The following is a 20,024-nucleotide window of genomic DNA, read 5'->3' as shown; positions in this document are numbered from 1 at the left end:
CGACACATTAGGCTGATGGTGTGAAAATTACACTTGTCGTACTGTGGTTTACAATCAATTCATCAATACTTTTGATGCCGACTCAGCAGTTTCCCTTTATTTTGTGTTTATGTTTGTGTTGTGTGTGTGTTGTACAAAATTCGTGTTCCTTTCCTTTCCTATACTGGCTCACCTGCACTGGCTTCCTGTGCACTTAAGATGCGCCTTTAAGGTTTTACTATTTACGTATAAAATACTTAACGATCTCGCTCCATCCTATCTTACTGATTGTATTCTACCATATGTCCCGGCAAGAAATCTGCGTTCAAAGAACTCCGGGTTATTAGTGATTCCCAGAGTCCAAAAACAGTCTGCGGGCTTTCTATTCGGGCTCCAGTACTATGGAATGCCCTCCCGGTAACAGTTAGAGATGCTACCTCAGTAGAAGCATTTAAGTCCCATCTTAAAACTTATTTGTATACTCTAGCCTTTAAATAGACCCAATTTTTAGACCAGTTGATCCGCCCCCTCTCTTTTCTGCTCTGCCCCCCTCTACTATGTGGAGAGGTTTTTAGGTGGCCACAGATAAAGCGCTAGCTGTTCAAAGTCGGGACCCGGGGTGGACCACTCATCTGTGCATCAGTTGGGGACGTCTCTGCGCTGCTGACTTGTCTCCACTCAAGTTGATCTCCTGCTGGCCCCACTATGGACTGGACTCTCACACTATTAACTAGATCCACTCGACGTCCATTGCACCAGTCACCCGGGAGTGGGGGTGGGGGTTTCTCATTGTATCCCATTGGGTTGAGTTGTTTTTTTTGCCCTGATGTGGGATCTGAGCAGAGGATGTCGTTGTGGCTTGTGCAGCCCTTTGAGACACTTGTGATTAAAGGCCTACTGAAACCCACTACTACAAACCACGCAGTCTGATAGTTTATATATCAATGATGAAATCTTAACATTGCAACACATGCCAATACGGCCGGGTTAGCTTACTAAAGTGCAATTTTAAATTTTGTGCGATATATCCTGCTGAAAACGTCTCGGTATGATGACGTCATCGCGTGACGTCACAGATTGTAGAGGACATTTTGGGACAGCATGGTGGCCAGCTATTAAGTCGTCTGTTTTCATTGCAAAATTCCACAGTATTCTGAACATCTGTGTTGGTGAATCTTTTGCAATTTGTTCAATGAACAATGGAGACAGCAAAGAAGAAAGCTGTAGGTGGGAAGCGGTGTATTGCGGCAGGTGTTGTGCCGGATAACGCACCCCCGCCGTAGAATGCACCCCCTGACTGTTGTGCCGGATAACACAGCCGGTGTTTCATTGTTTACATTCCCGGAAGATGACAGTCAAGCTTTACCATTGGCCTGTGGAGAACTGAGACAACAGAGACTCTTACCAGGAGGACTATGAGTTGGATACGCAGACGCGGTACCGTGAGTACGCATGCAGCTGCTTCCAAACATTTGATCGCTTGCCCGTATGTGCGTGCCGCTATGTGCATGTCACGTACGTAACTTTGGGGACTTTGGGGAAATATATGTGCTGTATGAACTTTGGGGAGGTGACCGGTACTTTGGGCTGTGGGATTGAGTGTGTTGTGCAGGTGTTTGAGTTGTATTGGCGGGTTATATGGACGGGAGGGGGGAGGTGTTTGTTATGCGGGATTAATTTGTGGCATATTAAATATAAGCCTGGTTGTGTTGTGGCTAATGGAGTATATATATGTCTTGTGTTTATTTACTGTTTTAGTCATTCCCAGCTGAATATCAGGTCCCACCCGCCTCTCACAGTATCTTTCCTATCTGAATCGCTCCCACTGCCCTCTAGTCCTTCACTCTCACTTTCCTCATCCACAAATCTTTCATCCTCGCTCAAATTAATGGGGAAATCGTCGCTTTCTCGGTCCGAATCGCTCTCGCTGTTGGTGGCCATGATTGTAAACAATGTGCAGATGTGAGGAGCTCCACAACCTGTGACGTCACGCTACTCGTCTGCTACTTCCGGAACAGGCAAGGCTTTCTTATCAGCGGCCAAAAGTTGCAAACTTTTTCGTCGATGTTCTCTACTAAATCCTTTAAGCAAAAATATGGCAATATCGCGAAATGATCAAGTATGACACATAGAATGGACCTGCTATCCCCGTTTAAATAAGAAAATCACATTTCAGTAGGCCTTTAAGGGCTATATAAATAAACTTTGATTGATTGATTGAATGACTTCCACTTTCTCATGCATTTCATATTATTATTATTAAAGTTTGTTTGAAAATTATTGTTATATATTAAAATGTATTACATTTTGGAAATACCAGTCGCCTGATTCCAACTAATGTTTTGTTTTTTAGCGGCTATTCTTGGAGCATTCACAGTAAATGTGTGGTCTAAGAACATGAAGTGTATGACTTTAAAACTCACCACAAGAGAGAAACCAGACATCTGAGCTCTGCCTTCAATGGAGTAGTCCCCCTTCACCATTCCCTCATGCACTTCCAAAGCGATGGTCAGATTGTGTTTGGACACGTTGTCCTTTACCTTGCACACAAGCCTGCAGGGAAAAGATTTCAACCACATAAGGTCAACATTTGTGTTGCATTGTGGGTATTATGCTACTCACACTTGACTGCTACTTTTCGCAGGTAGGACAGCACACGGCGTCGCGGTGCCCACTGTGACCACATGTGTGGTCACAGTGGGCGGGCTGAGAGGAGACTGGAAATCTCTGCCGCAAAGTGTCAGCTCTGTTTCTCCACCAGCTGGTGCTATCTTGGGGAAAAACTGCAAAAGAGAAAAGCCATCAGTGGTTTGCTGTGGTGAGTGTCACCAGTACGAGTCTAAATTGTCTGTTAGGTTTACCTCGGTTATGACTGGCGCGCAAGAATGTTTGTTCCATACGGAGGCGCACTCGTCTTTCCTCGAGCACGTTCCCGAGCACCAGCCGCAATTCATGAAGCGCGGTGCTGTCAAACACATGGAGCACGTCACAAAATGTGTACACCCCGGTCCGATGGAAGGCACCCTAAACAACTGGAAGCAAAAAAAAAAGGATTCGGTCACAGGTTGGTTCATTTTGGGAACACTATATTTTCCCGTTTGCACTTTTTTACACGCTTGAAGTTAGGCACGTTTCTTTTGTTTGTATTCTCCCATCCGGCTTGCAGACACACACACCCCGCTCAGATTAGGCTGAAGTGCTAAAGCAGTAAATTCGTAGAGGCGGACTTTGCCATCACACCTTTTTTTTAGGCTGTTACTAAAACTTCATGTTCCATAAGTTTCACACAGGCAAAAAAAGTTACGCTATTTTACTAACACTTGCAAATGTTTTTGAGATCCATGAAAAATATAAGACTTTTAATTTGAAAAGGTCATATCAATCCAGGGAACACTTGTTATGTGAATGTGTGTTGTCAGGGTGATGTAGTGTGTGTATGCATGCTACAACAGCTTCTTCTTCCTGGCATGCGTTATGTAAACAATATCAATCAATGTCAATCAACGTTTATTTATATAGCCCTAAATCACAAGTGTCTCAAAGGGCTGCACAAGCCACGACGACATCCTCGGGTCAGAGCCCACAAAAGGGCAAGGAAAAACTCACAACCCAGTGGGATGTCAATGTGAATGACTATGAGAAACCTTGGAGAGGACCGCAGATGTGGGTGACCCCCCCCTCTAGGGGAGACCGGATGCAGTGGACGTCAAGTGGGTCTAGCATAATATTGTGAAAGTCCAGTCCATAGTGAATCTAACATAATAGTGAGAGTCCAGGATTAGGTCTCTGCTTTTTGTTATGTTATGATAGAATATACCATCGGTCTCCAAACTATGGCCCGCGGACCGAATGCAGCTCTTCAGCATTCACAATCCCGCCGGTGACAGGTCCACAACTTTAACTGTTGACAATGTGCTGCCATCTGATGGTGTATGTTGATATTGCTACTCATTGACCATGAGCATTACAATGGTTTTGGAGTGCATAGAAGCAACGTATAGGGACCATTAGCCATGGTCTAATTACTTAAAAAAAAAAACACAGAAAGTAAATATATGAGGTACAAAACCACACAACTTGCCCATTGAACTATGTGGACAAAAAATATCTGAGCACCACACACAATTCAAAATCACACCCATTTAAAACCAGTACCAAGCCTGATGGGTAAAATGCACAACACTCTGCACACTTTGGCATGTTTGACGCATTTTAGCTGCTTGATATTTCTGATGGATTACAAAAGTGGGACATCAGGGAAGTAAACAATGTAGGAGTGGTTCACATACGCTTAATACTCAATGTTTTATCGTTTATACTTCATATAGTGATGGGGGGGTGTCAATGTTTTGTTGTTCTGTTAACTAAAGCTTGAGGTAAATAATGCTTTAACAAACTGACATGTCTCTGATAGTTTCTGATAATATTGTAAATACTACATATTTTATCGTTGTTGCTGTCATATTTTACTGTATACATACTTTGATTCCTAAGAAACAGCAATTGTTGAAGGACTGGGAATTACGTGCACGCTATGGCGTTGTTACGTACATTGCTGAAGTTGTTTACGTAGGAGTTGTTGAAAAATAAAGCCACGTAGATCCACGCTATTGTCTATGTCTCCTCTACTTAGTCAGAAAAAGGAAAAGAACCTTGAAAAAAATATTTCAGTTCAGCGCAAAGGGTTGTTGTGTGTGCGTGTCTGCGTGTGTGTCTTGGCAAGCGCAGGTCTATATGACAGTGTATTGGCGAGTTTCTCTGAAAATCGGGCTTTATTGCACACTGTAAAAAATGACCGTTAAAACTACGGCAAGCAATTGTTAAATAGCAACAGTTAAACACCATAAAGTCAAAAATAGTTGATCACAGTAGCAAATGCTGTCTGATTCTTGCAAACTAAGAAACAGTAGGTGACCTAAATTACTATAGGTATAATAAGTAGAACACACATGACCTAACTGTGAACAGTTAAAAAAAAATGCATTTAGGCAAATACTGCAATGTCACACGCATGCCAATACTTTGAAATTTAAGGTATTATTTTGTCTAAATCAAAGATTTTGCAGATTATACATTTAAATTTACAACTAACCATAATTGTTTAAGGGTTTGTGTTAAAGCTTTAGCCTAGTTAACTTTTGGCTAACAACATGTTTTCTTGTATTTTTGTTTTTTAAGTTGCCTCAGACTTTGAGGGGTTATGGCTATTTTCTTAATTGTAAACTGCATCGAAATGAACCACGCTTTGTGTTTAAATGTGTTGGAACTGGTTGCAAGCAACTATTTAACAGATATGGAGCATTTAAGTTTCATTTTTAATAGCTCCCTTGAAGAAACATGTTGCGGGAGGCCATGTTGTGAGTTGTCCAGTGAAAGGTTGTACAAATACTTTCAAGTTAAAATCCTTAATGTACCGCTAACATGTCTCAGAAACACAGGCATTTTGCAGATACTAATATTGGAGACAGGGCATCACGGTGGAGCTGTTCTTAGAATTTGTGCCTCACAGTGACAAGGTCCTGGGTTCAATTCCCGGGCTAGGGTTCATTGTGTGTGGAGTTTGCATGTGTTCTCCCCGTGACTGTTTGGTTTCTCTCCGGCTACTCCAGCTTCCTCCCACCTCCAAAGACATGCACCTGGAGATAGGTTGATTGGCAGCACTAAAATTGACCCTGATTTTTTTTACGGTGAATTCCTGGCAACCACAGCCGCTTGTATTTTACCGTAAATTCTATAGGGGTTTTTTTTGTAAACATTTTAACGTTATATCATTTTTCTTCATAGTAATTTACCATAAGCAAAAACAGTGAACAACTGTATTTTTTACGGATTCAACATCAACATACCATAATGTCCAATACATTGTGACTGTATTTTTTACAGTGAATTCTTGGCAACCTCAGCTGCCGGTATTTTACCGTAAATTGTGCAGATTTTTTTTTTTTTTACAGTGCAGATTGTACTGTATTTTTACATGTGTATCATGTTTGGAAAACTTCCCTCTTAAATCTTAAATTGTTATTGCCGTTCCTGTGTGAAAGCATCTGTTTAAACGTGACTATCGCACACACGTACACTCACAGTTTAGCACAATATGGAATAAGTAATAAGAAAAAAACAGAGTTTTTTCTTTAAAATTGTATATTACATTTTATATTACATTACAGCCCTAACTCTAATAATAATAAAGTACATACAGGGAAGATAAAGTGCTCCCAAACAGGAAACCCTAACGACAGAAGATGTCTGGCTTCTACCTGCTCAGTGGCCTTGTGGTTAGAGTATCCGCTCTGAGACTGAAAGGATGTGAGTTCAAACCCCAGCCGTGTCATACCAAAGACTATAAAAATGGGACCCATTGCATGGCACTCAGCATCAAGGGTTGGAATTAGGGGTTAAATCACCAAAATTATTCCTGAGCGCGGCCACTGCTGCTGCTCACTGCTCCCCTCACCTCCCAGAGGGTGGACATGGGGATGGGTCAAATGCAGAGGATAATTGCACCACACCTAGAGCGTGTGTGACTATCGTTGGGACTTTAACTTTAACTAACTTTAACTTATATTATTGACTTCTCTTAACTCTCAGCTGCAAACCGCCCCAGTTTACGCTGTAGGTCACAGCTTGAAGAGGCCATCAGGACCCTATCATCTGCAAATAGCAGAGATTAAATCCTAAGGCCCCCAAACTGGACAACCATAGCGCCTGAAATTCTGTCAATGATATTTATGAAGCGAACCGGTGACAAAAGGCAGTGTGAAGCTTCTGGGACGAGACACAGCACCTCCAAATCTGAAGTTGTGGTTCTCAACCGGAGGAGGATGGATTGCAGTTTCAGTGAGGGAAAAGGCGTGAGCGCAGATCGACAGTAGTGTCTGCGGTAATGCGGTCGCTGTACCGGACTGTCGTGGTGAAAACAGAGAGCTGAGCCGGAAGGCAAAGCTCTCAAATAACCAGTCGATCAACGTTCGTATTTTACCTCACTTATGGTCACAAGATTTGGTTCGTGAGCAAAAGAGCACTAACCGGGTACCCTCGGTTGAAACGATTTTCCTCTACAAGGTGGCCGGTCTCTTTCTAAGGGACAGGGGGAGGAGCTTGGTCATCCAGAAGGAGCGCAAAGTAGAGATACAAGAGCAGCAGGTTGAGGTGGCTTAGAGATCAAAACAGGAGGCCTCCCTGCTGAGGCGTTTCGGGAATGCCCAGCTGGAAGGAGGCCTCAGGGTAGACACGTTGGAAGGTTTATATCTCGCTGTTGGCCTGATTTCATGTCATCTCTGTGTTCCTCTGGTGGAACTGAAATAGGTGGACGGAGACCTGGATGTCTGAACTTCCCGATTGAGATCCTGACCCGTATAATTGTAAGAAAAACGGATTGCACTCATTTAGTCCTTCACTTGATGTGCTCCGTGTGAGAACTCTTCTGTACCCTATGGAATTTTCCATTCCGAACACTAGTTTTAAATACATATGACATACCTGATTTCCAGCCACAAAAAGCAGCAAATCCTGATTGTAGACAGCTGCAGTCCTGGATATTTCAGCCTCTCCAAGAGAATAGTTGGCAAAAACTGAGGGTGTGTCTATTGTAAGAATGACCTAAAACCGCAAAGGTCGCAGCAGTCAACAAAAAGCACAAGGCTATAAACACAGAAAGAGCGAAGTTAAGCGGATTACCTGTAACATCCTTCCATCTGAGGTCCCAAAGTGGCCCAGTGTTTGACTCCCACTAATGGTAACCAGGATGGACGTAAGGAGGACGTCACTCATCTGGCGGTTGAAGCGGTCCAGTCTGTAGTAGGGCGTTGACACCAGTGTGGGTCTGTCAGGGCACGTGTCATTGCCGGACTGTGACAAACACAAAAGTAAGTGTTGACCTCACCCATCCATTTTTGTCCTTGCAGGACCATTGAGGATGGACCTAAAACACTTGGGTCTACACAAGTACTTATTAGACGATGAGAGACATTTGCCTGATTTACAACATAACATAAATATTGTGGACTGTTGAGAGACTAAGCACAAGTTTCTACACACTAAGTCAAGATATGAACCCAGAAAAGGACACTGTAAAATAAATAGGTAGATATCCCAGAACAAGCTAGTCAGATTACTTCTAGACCTCCACCCCAGATCACACCTCACTCCTACCCACTTCTCCAAAGTGGGCTGGCTCATGGTGGAGGACAGAGTAAAACAACTTGCACTGAGCCTAGTCTATAAAATCCGCTACACCTCCCTGATACCGAAGTACATGTCAAACTACTTCCTTAACGTAAATGACCGCCATACCCACAACACCAGAGGGAGCTCCACTAACCACGTTAAACCCAGATTCCGATCTAACAAAGGTCTTAACTCATTCTCTTTCTATGCCAATCAATGTGGAATGCGCTCCCAACAGGTATAAAAGAAAGGGCATCTCTATCCTCCTTCAAAACCGCAATAAAAGTACACCTCCAGGCAACTTCAACCCTAAACTAACACCCTCCCCGGATTGTTAATAATCAAATGTAAACAATCAAATGTAGATACTTTTCTTATGCCTTCTGATCTCTCTCTCTCTCTCTCTCTCTCTCTCTCTCTCTCTCTATGTCCACTACTTGCTGTACATATCCTACCAAGACAGACCTACACTGTTTCAATATCCATTTCTCTGTTCTCAATTGTTGATGACTGATGATAACAACCAAACCTAATACCCCCCACCCCCTCCACACCCCGAATTGTAAATAATGTAAATAATTCAATGTATATACCCTGATGATTATCTTGTGTGATGACTGTATTATGATGGTAATATATATATGATAGTATATATCTGTATCATGAATCAATTTAAGTGGACCCCGACTTAAACAAGTTGAAAAACTTATTCGGGTGTTACCATTTAGTGGTCAATTGTACGGAAAATGTACTTCACTGTGCAACCTACTAATAAAAGTCTCAATCAATCAATCAAAATTACGGTAAAAAAACAAAACAAAAAAAACTGGCACTGACAAAAATAACAATAGTACCGTTTTCAATTTACAGTAATGCACTGTAAAAACAACAATTGTAGATTTCGGGCAACTGAGCATCCAGTTGTTGTTTTGTTGTACCATACAATCTACAGAAGTGTCAGTACAAGTTCACACTTGTATGTTCTTTTTTTGTTTGCGTTTGTCCTTTATGTTCTTCCCCGGATTGATCCTTCACACACAGTGATGGTACCACAAGCCTATAGTAAATACAGTATAGGTTTGTCTCTGTCAGCATAAATATTTACATTTTGTTTATCATTAAAGAGGAAGTTCTCCTCCTTGCCTGCGCTTCAAAGTACCAAGCAGCTCATTAAAGTCCCCTTCATACAGTATGTTGACTTTAGGTGACTCATGTTTTCACACATAAAAGAGCCATTAAAGTACAGTATGTCAACACAGCACTTCTACTAGCTTCAATGGCACCCTGTGCAAGACCCCTATACCTTCCTTCCTTCTTTGACTCCTTATTTTCTTGATTTGTTTTTTCCTTCCTTTCTTCCTTGTTTTCTTGCTTAGTTGTTTCCTTCCTTCCTACCTTGTTTCCTTTCTTCCTGTTCTCCTTTCTTGCTTTCCTTGTTTCGTTCCTTCCTGGCTTCGCTTTTTCACCTCCCTTCTTCCTGGCTTCCTTGTTTCCTGCTTTATTGTTTGTTTCCTTATTTCATTATTCCCTTCCTACCTACCTTGTTTATTTACTTCCCTGTTTAATTTTTTCCTTTTTTCATCCTTGCTTCCTTGTTTCTTTACTTAGTTGTTTCCCTACCCTCCTTCTTTCCTTTGTCTTCTTTACTAAAGCTTTATTCATCCCTTCCTTCCTTTCTCCATTCCTTCTTATCTTTTTTCCTTTCTTTCCTTTTACCTTCCTTGCTTTTTTGTTTCCTTGCTTCCCTTCTTCCTGGCTTCCTTGTTTCCCGCTTAATTGTTTGGTTCCTTATTTCATTCTTCCATTCCTACCTACCTTGTTTCCTTGCTTCCCTGTTTACATTTTTTCCGTTTTCATTCTTGCTTCCCTGTTTCTTTGCTTAGTTGTTTCCTACACCTTGTTTCCCTACCTCCTTCTTTCCTTATTTTCCTTACTAAAGCTTTATTTATTCCTTCTTTCATTCTTGGACCTTCCTTCTTTCCTCCATTCCTTCCTGTCTTATTTCATTTCTTCCCTTTTACCTTCCTTGCTTTTTTGTTTCCTTGCTTCTTTCCTTCCTTGCTTCTCATTTTCCTTGTGCCCTTGTTTCCTGCTTTGTTGTTTTCTACCTTGCTTCCTTCCTTCCTTCCTACCCACCTACCTACCTACCTCGTTTCTTTGTGTCCCTGTTTCCTTTCTTTCTTTTTCCTTCCTTTCTTCCTTGTTTTCCTTACATCGTACCTCGTTTCCTTGCTTTCTTTTTTCCTTTATTCCTTTTTTCCTTTCTTGCTTCTTTCCTCCCCTGCCTTCCTTCTTTGCATCCCCGTGTCCTTGCTTTCTTGTTTCCTTCAGTCGTTCGTTCAATTCTTCCTTTCTTCCTTCCTTCCTTGTTTCCTTCCTTCCCTGTTACCTTGCTTCCTTTTTTCCTTCTTTGCTTTCTTGTTTCCTTGCTGAGTGTTTTTCTTTCTTTCTTTCCTTGTTTAATTGCTTTCTTGTTTCCTTCCTTCTTTCCATCCCTCCTTCCTTCCTTCCGTCTTTCCTTCCTACCTACCCTGTTTTCTTGCTTCCAAGTCTCCTGTCTTCTGTTTTGCTTTCTTGTTTCTTTGCTTAGTTGTTTCCTTGCTTCCTTCCTTCCATGTTTGATTCCTTCCTTCCCTGTTTGGTTCCTTTCTTCCTTGCTTCTGTCCTTCTTGCCTGCCTTGCTTAATATCACTTAATTGTGACATTTAGACATGGATAGTACATCTGTATGTCTAGACTAGCTGTACACTGACTACTTTCAAACATATCCAACTCTTTCTGTGGTCCTTGAGAAGATGCACTGCAATAAACATGGCGGCTGTAAAGTGGTGTAGGATATATTATGTGTAAGGATTGAAGCTAACAATCTGTCTAAACAGATTTTATTCCCTTAGTCCAGGGGTCGGCAACCCAAAATGTTGAAAGAGCCTTATTGGACCAAAAATACAAAAACAAATCTGTCTGGAGCCGCAAAAAATTAAAAGCCATATTACATACAGATAGTGTGTCATGAGATATAAATTGAATTAAGGGGACTTAAAGGAAACTAAATGACCTCAAATATAGCTACAAATGAGGCATAATTATGCAATATGTACATATAGCTAGCCTAAATAGCATGTTAGCATCGATTAGCTCGCAGTCATGCACTGACCAAATATGTCTGATTAGCACTCCACACAAGTCAATAACATCAACAAAACTCACCTTTGTGGATTGATGCACAACATTAAAAGTTTGGTGGACAACATGAGACAGAAAAATAAGTGGCATAAAACACGTCCTAGAAAGTCGCAGAAAGATATACATGTAAACAAACTAAGGTGAGTTCAAGGACTGCCAAAATTAGTAGGACAAAACGGCGCTCGCCAAATACTCGAATCCGTGAAGCATGTTTAATATAAACAGTGTGCTTTATAACAATTAGGGAGGTTTGTGTCATGTTTGTCCTCCTACAGAAACCATATTAAAACAAAAAATATATTTTTTTCCCCTCAACTTTTTCCATTTTTCATACATTTTTGAAAAAGCTCCTGAGAGCCACTAGGGCGGCGCTAAAGAGCCGCATGCGGCTCTAGAGCCGCGGGTTGCCGACCCCTGCCTTAGTCACTCTTTAGACTGAATAAAGTAAAAGAGTCTGAGTGCACTACTAAACACAGCGACACTTATCCTAGCAATTTCCTGTTCAAAGACAGTCACTCCCCCTTTGAAATTCCACCTTTGTATCAGAAGGACTTAAAACGCGTTTGTTGGCAGGCATTCCTGACCATGTGCACGCAGCGTGAACACCATAAAAAGCACACGCCACACCTTTTAGATAAAAAGGGGCTTCTATGCTAGTGAAGATTAGCTGCATGCTGACGTATCGTGTTTACATACTGTAGACTTTTATGTGCGACACACAGTGATGGGCATGCTACTTGGAAAATGTAGTAAGCTAAGATACAAGTTACTCCCGGTTAAATAAAGCTAAGCAACAGGGAAAGCTATCCCCGGAGAATAGTAGCAAGCTACATGGCAAAAGTAGCCTGCTACATCAAAGCTACATTTAGCGGCGTTTCTATCTATGGGTCATGTATAATATCAATGTTATTGTAAGTGAGAGTGTACAAATAGACCCAATAAGGGTCCATTACTATTAGCTATCTGTCATTAAGCTGGGGACACCTCTAGAGGTCCCCGCATCCCACTGTATGTATTTATTTTATTTTTAGTTCGTTAAATTAAAACTAAAAACTAAGGTTTTGGGCATTGTTTTTCTCTAAACGCATACATGTGTCTAAATATGGCCAAGGACACGCATTATTGTGCGTTTCCTGCACGTTATCTTCATTTCTAAAGGAAAAATCTAATCTGCGGGAGAGAATTCCTCTGCTGTTTTCAAGTATGATTTTTTTGGGGGGGTCTTCAGCTTGAAACGTCCCTCTGTCTCCGACTCCCTCGTCGTCATGTGACATCAGTGTGTGACTGTTATAATTTTGCTTACCAGTTTTTATGACCCGCCTTATCTTGCCTCTGATTGGTCAGTCCGTAATGTTTCACCCAAACCTTAGCCAATTGTGACTCATCATACGAACACCAAACAATCATCATGGATTTTCTCAGTATGTATGGATGTTCTGATTTATCCAGATCATTGTATTTTCTCCATATTTTTTGGCTTGTATTCGCAGTCCATTTCCTCTCTTTGTAGCTTGCAGCTTTAATGTAAGCTACCTAGCTACATGGGTGTAAAAGTAGCTAGGCTACAGGAAAAGCTACTCTTTAAAAAAATACAAACCCTGTTTCCATATGAGTTGGGAAATTGTGTTAGATGTAAATATAAACGGAATACAATGATTTGCAAATCATTTTCAACCCAAATTCAGTTGAATATGCTACAGAGACAACTTATTTGATGTTCAAACTGATAAACATTTTTTTTTTGCAAATAATCATTAACTTTAGAAATTGATGCCAGCAACACGTGACAAAGAAGTTGGGAAAGGTGGCAATAAATACTGATAAAGTTTAGGAATGCTCATCAAACACTTATTTGGAACATCCCACAGGTGAACAGGCAAATTGGGAACAGGTGGGTGCCATGATTGGGTATAAAAGTAGATTCCATGAAATGCTCAGTCGTTCACAAACAAGGATGGGGCGAGGGTCACCACTTTGTCAACAAATGCCTGAGCAAATTGTTGAATAGTTTAAGAAAAACCTTTCTCAACCAGCTATTGCAAGGAATTTAGGGATTTCACCATCTACGGTCCGTAATATCATCAAAGGGTTCAGAGAATCAACAAGCGACATCAGTGTGTAAAGGATATCACCACATGGAACAAGAACACTTCAGAAACCCACTGTCAGTAACTACAGTTGGTCGCTACATCTGTAAGTGAAAGTTAAAACTCTCCTATGCAAGGCGAAAACAGTTTATCAACAACACCCAGAAACGCCGTCGGTTTCGTTGGGCCTGAGCTCGTCTAAGATGGACTGATGCAAAGTGGAAAAGTGTTCTATGGTCTGACGAGTCCACATTTCAAATTTGTTTTTGGAAACTGTGGACGTCGTGTCCTCCGGACCAAAGAGGAAAAGAACCATCTGGATTGTTATAGGCGCAAAGTTGAAAAGCCAGCATCTGTGATGGTATGTGGGTGTATTAGTGCCCAAGACATGGGTAATTTACACATCTGTGAAGGCGCCATTAATGCTGAAAGGTACATACAGGTTTTGGAGCAACATATGTTGCCATCCAAGCAACATTACCATGGACGCCCCTGCTTATTTCAGCAAGACAATGCCAAGCCATGTGTTACATCAACTTGGCTTCATAGTAAAAGAGTGCGGGTACTAGACTGGCCTGCCTGTAGTCCAGACCTGTCTCCCATTGAAAATGTGTGGCGCATTATGAAGCCTAAAATACCACAACGGAGACCACCGGACTGTTGAACAACTTAAGCTGTACATAAAGCAAGAATGGGAAAGAATTCCACCTGAGAAGCTTAAAAAATGTGTCTCTTCAGTTCCCAAACGTTTACTGAGTGTTGTTAAAAGGAAAGGCCATGTAACACAGTGGTGAACATGCCCTTTCCCAACTACTTTGGCACGTGTTGCAGCCATGAAATTCTTAGTTAATTATTATTTGCAAAAAAAAAAAATAAAGTTTATGAGTTTGAACATCAAATATCTTGTCTTTGTAGTGCATTCAATTGAATATGGGTTGAAAAGGCTTTGCGAATCATTTTATTCCGTTTATATTTACATCTAACACAATTTCCCAACTCATATGGAAACTGGGTTTGTAGCTCAGCTACCGCCAAGCTACTGGGAAATGTAGTTAAGCTACGTAGCTTAGCTACATGTAGCTTGTTTATGCCCATCGCTGGAGGTACAGTATCTGTCTTCTGTAAACATGCAGAGAGAAAACAAACATTGATGACTCATGCACCCCTCCCACGCACTGGTCTGTCACACACACCTTTAATCGTGTTGCTAAATATTATTCATTTCCATGAATGCACGCAGCGTTACAATGTAGTGTTGCTGTACAAGATAACAATATGTAACAATATGTTTATTATTGTGCTGGGAGTACCAGTGGTTTATTAGTGCACTGCATCATACAGGCTACTGAAGAGATGACTTCTGTCATGTCTGTGTAATCATGTTTTGTCTTAGTCATGTTTTGTTTAGTTATTGGACTCTTTAGTTTCTGGCTTTTCACTCCCTTGTCTTGTTTCCATGATTACCCATTAGTTTCACCTGTTCCACGTTTGGACTCATTGTGCACTCATGTTTATCACCATAGCAACCCATTAGTTTTCACCTGTCACGTCACGCACCTGTTTCACGTTTTGAGTCACGCACCTGTTTTCGTTAATCATGTCTGTAGTATTTCAGTTCAGTGTTTTCAGTTTGTCTTTCTGGTGACATCTCCACATTTATGCTTCTGCACATTTCTGACTCTTTTTTCATGTCCATCGTTCACGCTGCTCCTTTTTGTCCATGCCAAGTAAGTTTTGTTTATTATTGCCACAGTTAGTGTTTTTTGTTGTTCATAGTTTTTGCCTTTGTGCAAGTGTTTGGTTTCATAGTGTGTTCTCCGCCATTGTGCGCGCCTTTTGTTTACTTCTTTGTTTTGTATTTATAGTGTTTAAATAAAAATGTACCTACATTCCCGTCTCGCCCGAGCCAACTTTCCGTTGCCTTCGAGAAACACTAAACCCCAGGACCAAGTCATGACAACTTCCTGTCTAAGCTTTGACCTTTGAACCGGATATCGACTTACCTCATGCGGGCAGTTCTCGCACGTCTGGAAGTGACAAAGTCCTCTGGATAACTGTTCCGATCCGGACCTGCAGCAGGCCTCCACGCCTGTGGCGATGTTTTTGTTGACGTCGCTCAGTTGGAAGACGCACAGGGCAGAGTTTTTCTGGGGTTCCCCCTTCACGTTCACCTGCGCAAACACGCCATAGAGGATGTCCTCTGACTCGTCCAGCCGCAGCTCGTTGGCCAGATCCTCCCCCGCGCGGCCGAAGTGGGCAGCCATGAGTCCGTTGTACACGATATCCCGGTAAGCCTCTCGGCGCCGCCTCTTGGGATCGTACCTGCACTCCAGGACCAGCTCCCGGTACATCCACACCTCGTGACTCCCCACGGGAAGCCTGCCGAGACGGGTCTGATAAGGCGAGTCAACTTTGGAGGGGTTCTCCCTCTGGAGGGACAGGAAGTAGACAAACTCTTCAGTGGAGAAGCTGTAGATATAATCAATTTTGTACGAATCCCTCAGCTGGGGCAGCACGGTCAGACCCTCCATCACCATTTGGAAGCCGTCTTCAGTGGAGAGCGGCCTCACCACGGACACGGACCTCCGCGGGAACTTCTGGACCACTTTATCATTCACGGAGGCGGCCACAAAAAAGTACGACGTGGCCCCCTGTACCACGATGGTGACCTTGGTGCCCAGCGGACTGGCCAGGCAGTCGGGACAGTTGGACGGAGAGTTCTGGTCTTCTTTGTATAAACACCGAGGCTCGGGCGGCAAAGCCTCAACATCAATGAAGAAGCAGATGCCATGAAGGGTGCTGCCACAAACGTATAAGTAGGGCAGAAAGTGCAGATCCACGTCCAACAGCAGCACCTCGTTGTCTGTGTCCACCGGATCACTGGGATCCACTTCAATGTTGCACAGGTTGCACGTTTTACACTCCGGACTTCCAACAGGTCCTGTTTTCACCTCCCATATTTTGCTGTACTCCTCATCCAGCGCCTCCACCACGTTCTGCGAGGCCACATACACCTCCCGCTTCACAGGGTTGACCGCGATGTTCTGTATAGCGCTTCCAGTCTGGAAACGGGGCAGCGAGTACTTTACAGAGAAGTCCACCAGCCTGCGAGGATCCGGAGGACACTGTCCCGAGGAGATGCTGGCTCGTACCCCGGTGCATAGCGTCAACAAGGTGACCCACACCAGCATCTCAACAGTCCAATCCTGAAGGGTGAGGCGTGCTACCGAAAAGGCCCTCCTTTCAACTTGGAGAACATTGTGGACATGGTCTGCATGGAAGAAAACGTTGACATTTTTACAGGCACAACACTTGGACACTGTAAACATTACTAGCTCAAGAAAAAGCTCCTTTGTGAGAGTATTATTATTGCAGTAAGAAACAGTCCCTTTAGGAATTTGTGATCAATTAACGCCAATTTAACCATTTTTTACGAATTATGCATGGCTTCGCTACTTTGTCCTACACCCGCAACTCCCCCTCCCATTTGCCCCAATAGAATATGTCACTGAGCGCTCACATCCACTGTCTAATCAAAACTTTCTTGTGTAGACTAAGCAGGAACAACGGCATGCGGTTCTTTAGCGTTTAAAAATGGATTAGAAATGGAAAAAGATTCAGGAAAAATTATGTTTTTGTTTTAGTGTTGAGCTGTTCGAAAGCCCACTGTTTAATATGTTTGTATGTATGCTTCACTGATGAGAGTATTTGGTGAACATCTTGAACTCACCATAGTGTAGACTGTGACACAACACTTTGTTTACATGTAAAATCTTCTACTCCTTCTTTGTCTCATTTTGTCCACGAAACGTTTTATGCTGTGCGTGAATGCACAAAAGTGCACTTTGTTGATGTTATTGACTTGTTGGAGTGCTAATCAGGCCTATTTGGTCAGTGAATGACTGCAAGCTAATCAATGCTAACACGCTATTTAGCCTATCTGTATGTACATATTGCATCATTATGCCTCATTTGTAGGTATATTTGAGCTCATTTAATATCCTTTACTTTTATCCTTTTTGTATACAATTTAGTTGTACATGTCTCATGACACATTATCTGTATGTAATATTGGCTGCATTTCAGATAGTTGTCTGTGTGCCATGTTGTTCCAGACCACAGCAAACATTACCTAGCTTGCCAAAGATTGTAATAAATCTATTAAAAGAAGACAGACTGCCGTTTCCTTTAACTTGGACACACTCATCTATACCTTTGGCCATTAATAGCCAGTAATTTCCAGGAGTTATCTCACCTTCTGAGTAGCCTCCGATTTACTAATGATTTCTAATGTTGTAAAAATGTGTAGAATAAATATTACATTTCAACATTTTTGTCAACAAAGACTATGTGACTATGGTAGGCTGAGTATGTGTCAGCCTGCGACACATAGTCATTTTGATAGTAGGCTACTATAGCTAATATAGACACTTACGTCATGTGTTGCCTTCATTATAAGACTTATATGCGGCTTTTCATTTGTTGCGACTCAGGAGCGATTTGTTTTTTGTATTTTAGGCCTAATATGGCTCTTTCAACGGTTTGGGTTACCGGCCCCTGGTCTACACCCTGTCTACAGCGCAAAGCCTTCTGGGTAATGTAGTGCATGAAGATTTACTACTTAGTTTTCATGTATTTATTTATTTAACATTTATTCATCCAGGTAAGACAATTAAGAACACATTTCAATTTGCAATGCTGACCGAGCACAGAGGCAGCATTTACATGTTAGAGATGTTGAAGTGTGATTATAATCTCTCACCGTCTCTCATTTACCAACAAAAATGAGTGCTATAGATTGCTCTCAACAGTTCACAAATGCTTTTAATGTGCGGGTGTAAATGTGTTGGAACATAAACAAATGTTTAAGATGGACAAACACTTTTCGGAGAATGTTTGCAACTTATGGACAACAAAGCAGACAAGAAAAACTTGAATAGTATTTCTTTCTGTGTTTATAATTAATTATTGCTATTATTAGTTACAATTAATGGAAAATGTACAGTAATTTGACAATGAGCTCTGAGTATGTGCATTTACTGCCATCTAGTGTCTACTTTTGAGTCTGTGCGGTATAAAACGAGTAAAACATTCTTTAACATAATTAAACATAAACAGAAGTACTTGACTTCCAATTTGTGTTGAAATCTTGTGCTTTTTAAGGTTAAGGTCAGAAGGAACCCTTAGAATATTGATAACAAATTCATCAAATCACAAGTTGATTCAACGTAACTGGAGAAAAAAAGCCTAAACATTGCAACTTTTACCGCAATTTTCTGAAAAAGCTGCTGCAAATTCAGGCATTTTAATCCGCAACAATCATTAAAAAAAAGACAGCGTAATTCTGGGGGGACTGAATATTAAGTGAAACAAACTGCACGCAGTAGTGAATTAGCTTTGAAAAAATGCGAGCAAAAGGGCAAGACAAGACTTGCTTGAACATGCGATGCAGCCGAGAGAAAACATTCAAATCACAAGCAAAAACAAACAATACAAAATGTACAAAATTCATAAGTAATGTTAAAACTGTTCCAGTAAAAATTCAAGTAGAAACAAACTGTTTTATTAACTATTGAATTATTATCATTATTATTATTATTATTGTACTAGTGAGACTCACTCTTGTATTACTACTACTGACCATGAAGTCATCATGACGTCATATTTTCTTCTTGAAAGTTTAAAAAGCGCTTTTTAAAAAAAAGTATTTTAGTGGCGGCTCACCTGACAGGAAAACTTCCAGTCTGTAGTCTTCAGAGTTCACTCTCAGCACGAAACTCCAAGCGTGTCAAGTACATTGTAGTACTTACAGAACAAACGGATGTGTGGTGTATGGGCTACAAAATAACAGCACATGAGAACATCAAAACGTAAACGCATATAACATTTTTATTTTTCCTTTGTTAAAGTTGAATTTTAGTTCTACAGTTTTGAGGTATATAACATTGTGGCTGGTGATTTGAAAGACGGCCATATCGTGAAGGGCTGCAGAGGAGCCTTAATGTGAAAGTTGTCAGCCGGAAACACGTATTGCTGATCTTCTTTGATGATGATATAGTCAGCCGCACCCGCTAAGGAAGTCAGGATAGAATTGCGCAACCTGACCAGCAGACATCCTCATTATTTCCTTGTCATCGTTCGTTTTTGCACCATAATATCCCCTCTACCCCCGCCCTACACACACACACGCACACATATCTCATAAAATAATATCTTTTTTTTTGTTATATTGCTGCTCTTTTCTTTCTGCGTTTAAAGGTTCTGCCAGAAATGCATTTCTTAGAGATGAGAGACGATCATCTTGGAATGAGAGGAATGTTCCTTTGACCTTCGCAGCTCACGTCTGTACCAAGCAATAAAATAGTCCAGTAGTGCAGTATAATATAAAGTAATACTGTAGTAATACCGCATGCCTGGTATTAATACGCAGTAATCTTACAAGAGGCCCAATGATGACGTCATGTAAAAAGTTAAACATCGACCAATGGATCCAAAGTCCATAAACAGACAAAAGGGTGTGAATGTTTTTCATAATTGACAACTTTGACACATTATACTCCATTTTCCATCGAGCAATAAAGCACAATTTGATATGTTTCATATGCAAAA

General features: G+C 41.4%; 1 protein-coding gene across 1 annotated transcript in view; it reads right to left on the bottom strand.

Annotated features, from left to right (window-relative positions):
* The window catches only part of LOC133570858 (macrophage-stimulating protein receptor-like), a 45,725-nt gene extending 26,528 nt beyond the window's left edge, over positions 1 to 19,197 (bottom strand). Inside the window, exons 1-7 of the mRNA XM_061923612.1 lie at positions 19,140 to 19,197; positions 15,419 to 16,686; positions 7,657 to 7,827; positions 7,459 to 7,578; positions 2,841 to 3,011; positions 2,602 to 2,762; positions 2,403 to 2,532 (exon numbers count right to left, since the gene is read on the bottom strand). Of these exons, the coding sequence (XP_061779596.1) occupies positions 2,403 to 2,532; positions 2,602 to 2,762; positions 2,841 to 3,011; positions 7,459 to 7,578; positions 7,657 to 7,827; positions 15,419 to 16,606 (1,941 nt within the window). The 5' untranslated portion in view covers positions 16,607 to 16,686; positions 19,140 to 19,197. The remainder of the gene's footprint in view (positions 1 to 2,402; positions 2,533 to 2,601; positions 2,763 to 2,840; positions 3,012 to 7,458; positions 7,579 to 7,656; positions 7,828 to 15,418; positions 16,687 to 19,139) is intronic.
* Between the last annotated feature and the right edge of the window lie 827 nt (positions 19,198 to 20,024).

Source organism: Nerophis lumbriciformis, linkage group LG28 (assembly GCF_033978685.3).
Source record: "Nerophis lumbriciformis linkage group LG28, RoL_Nlum_v2.1, whole genome shotgun sequence".
Classification (NCBI taxonomy): domain Eukaryota; kingdom Metazoa; phylum Chordata; class Actinopteri; order Syngnathiformes; family Syngnathidae; genus Nerophis; species Nerophis lumbriciformis.
Note: the sequence above shows the minus strand (reverse complement) of the source record. Positions and strands in the feature narration are given on the sequence as shown.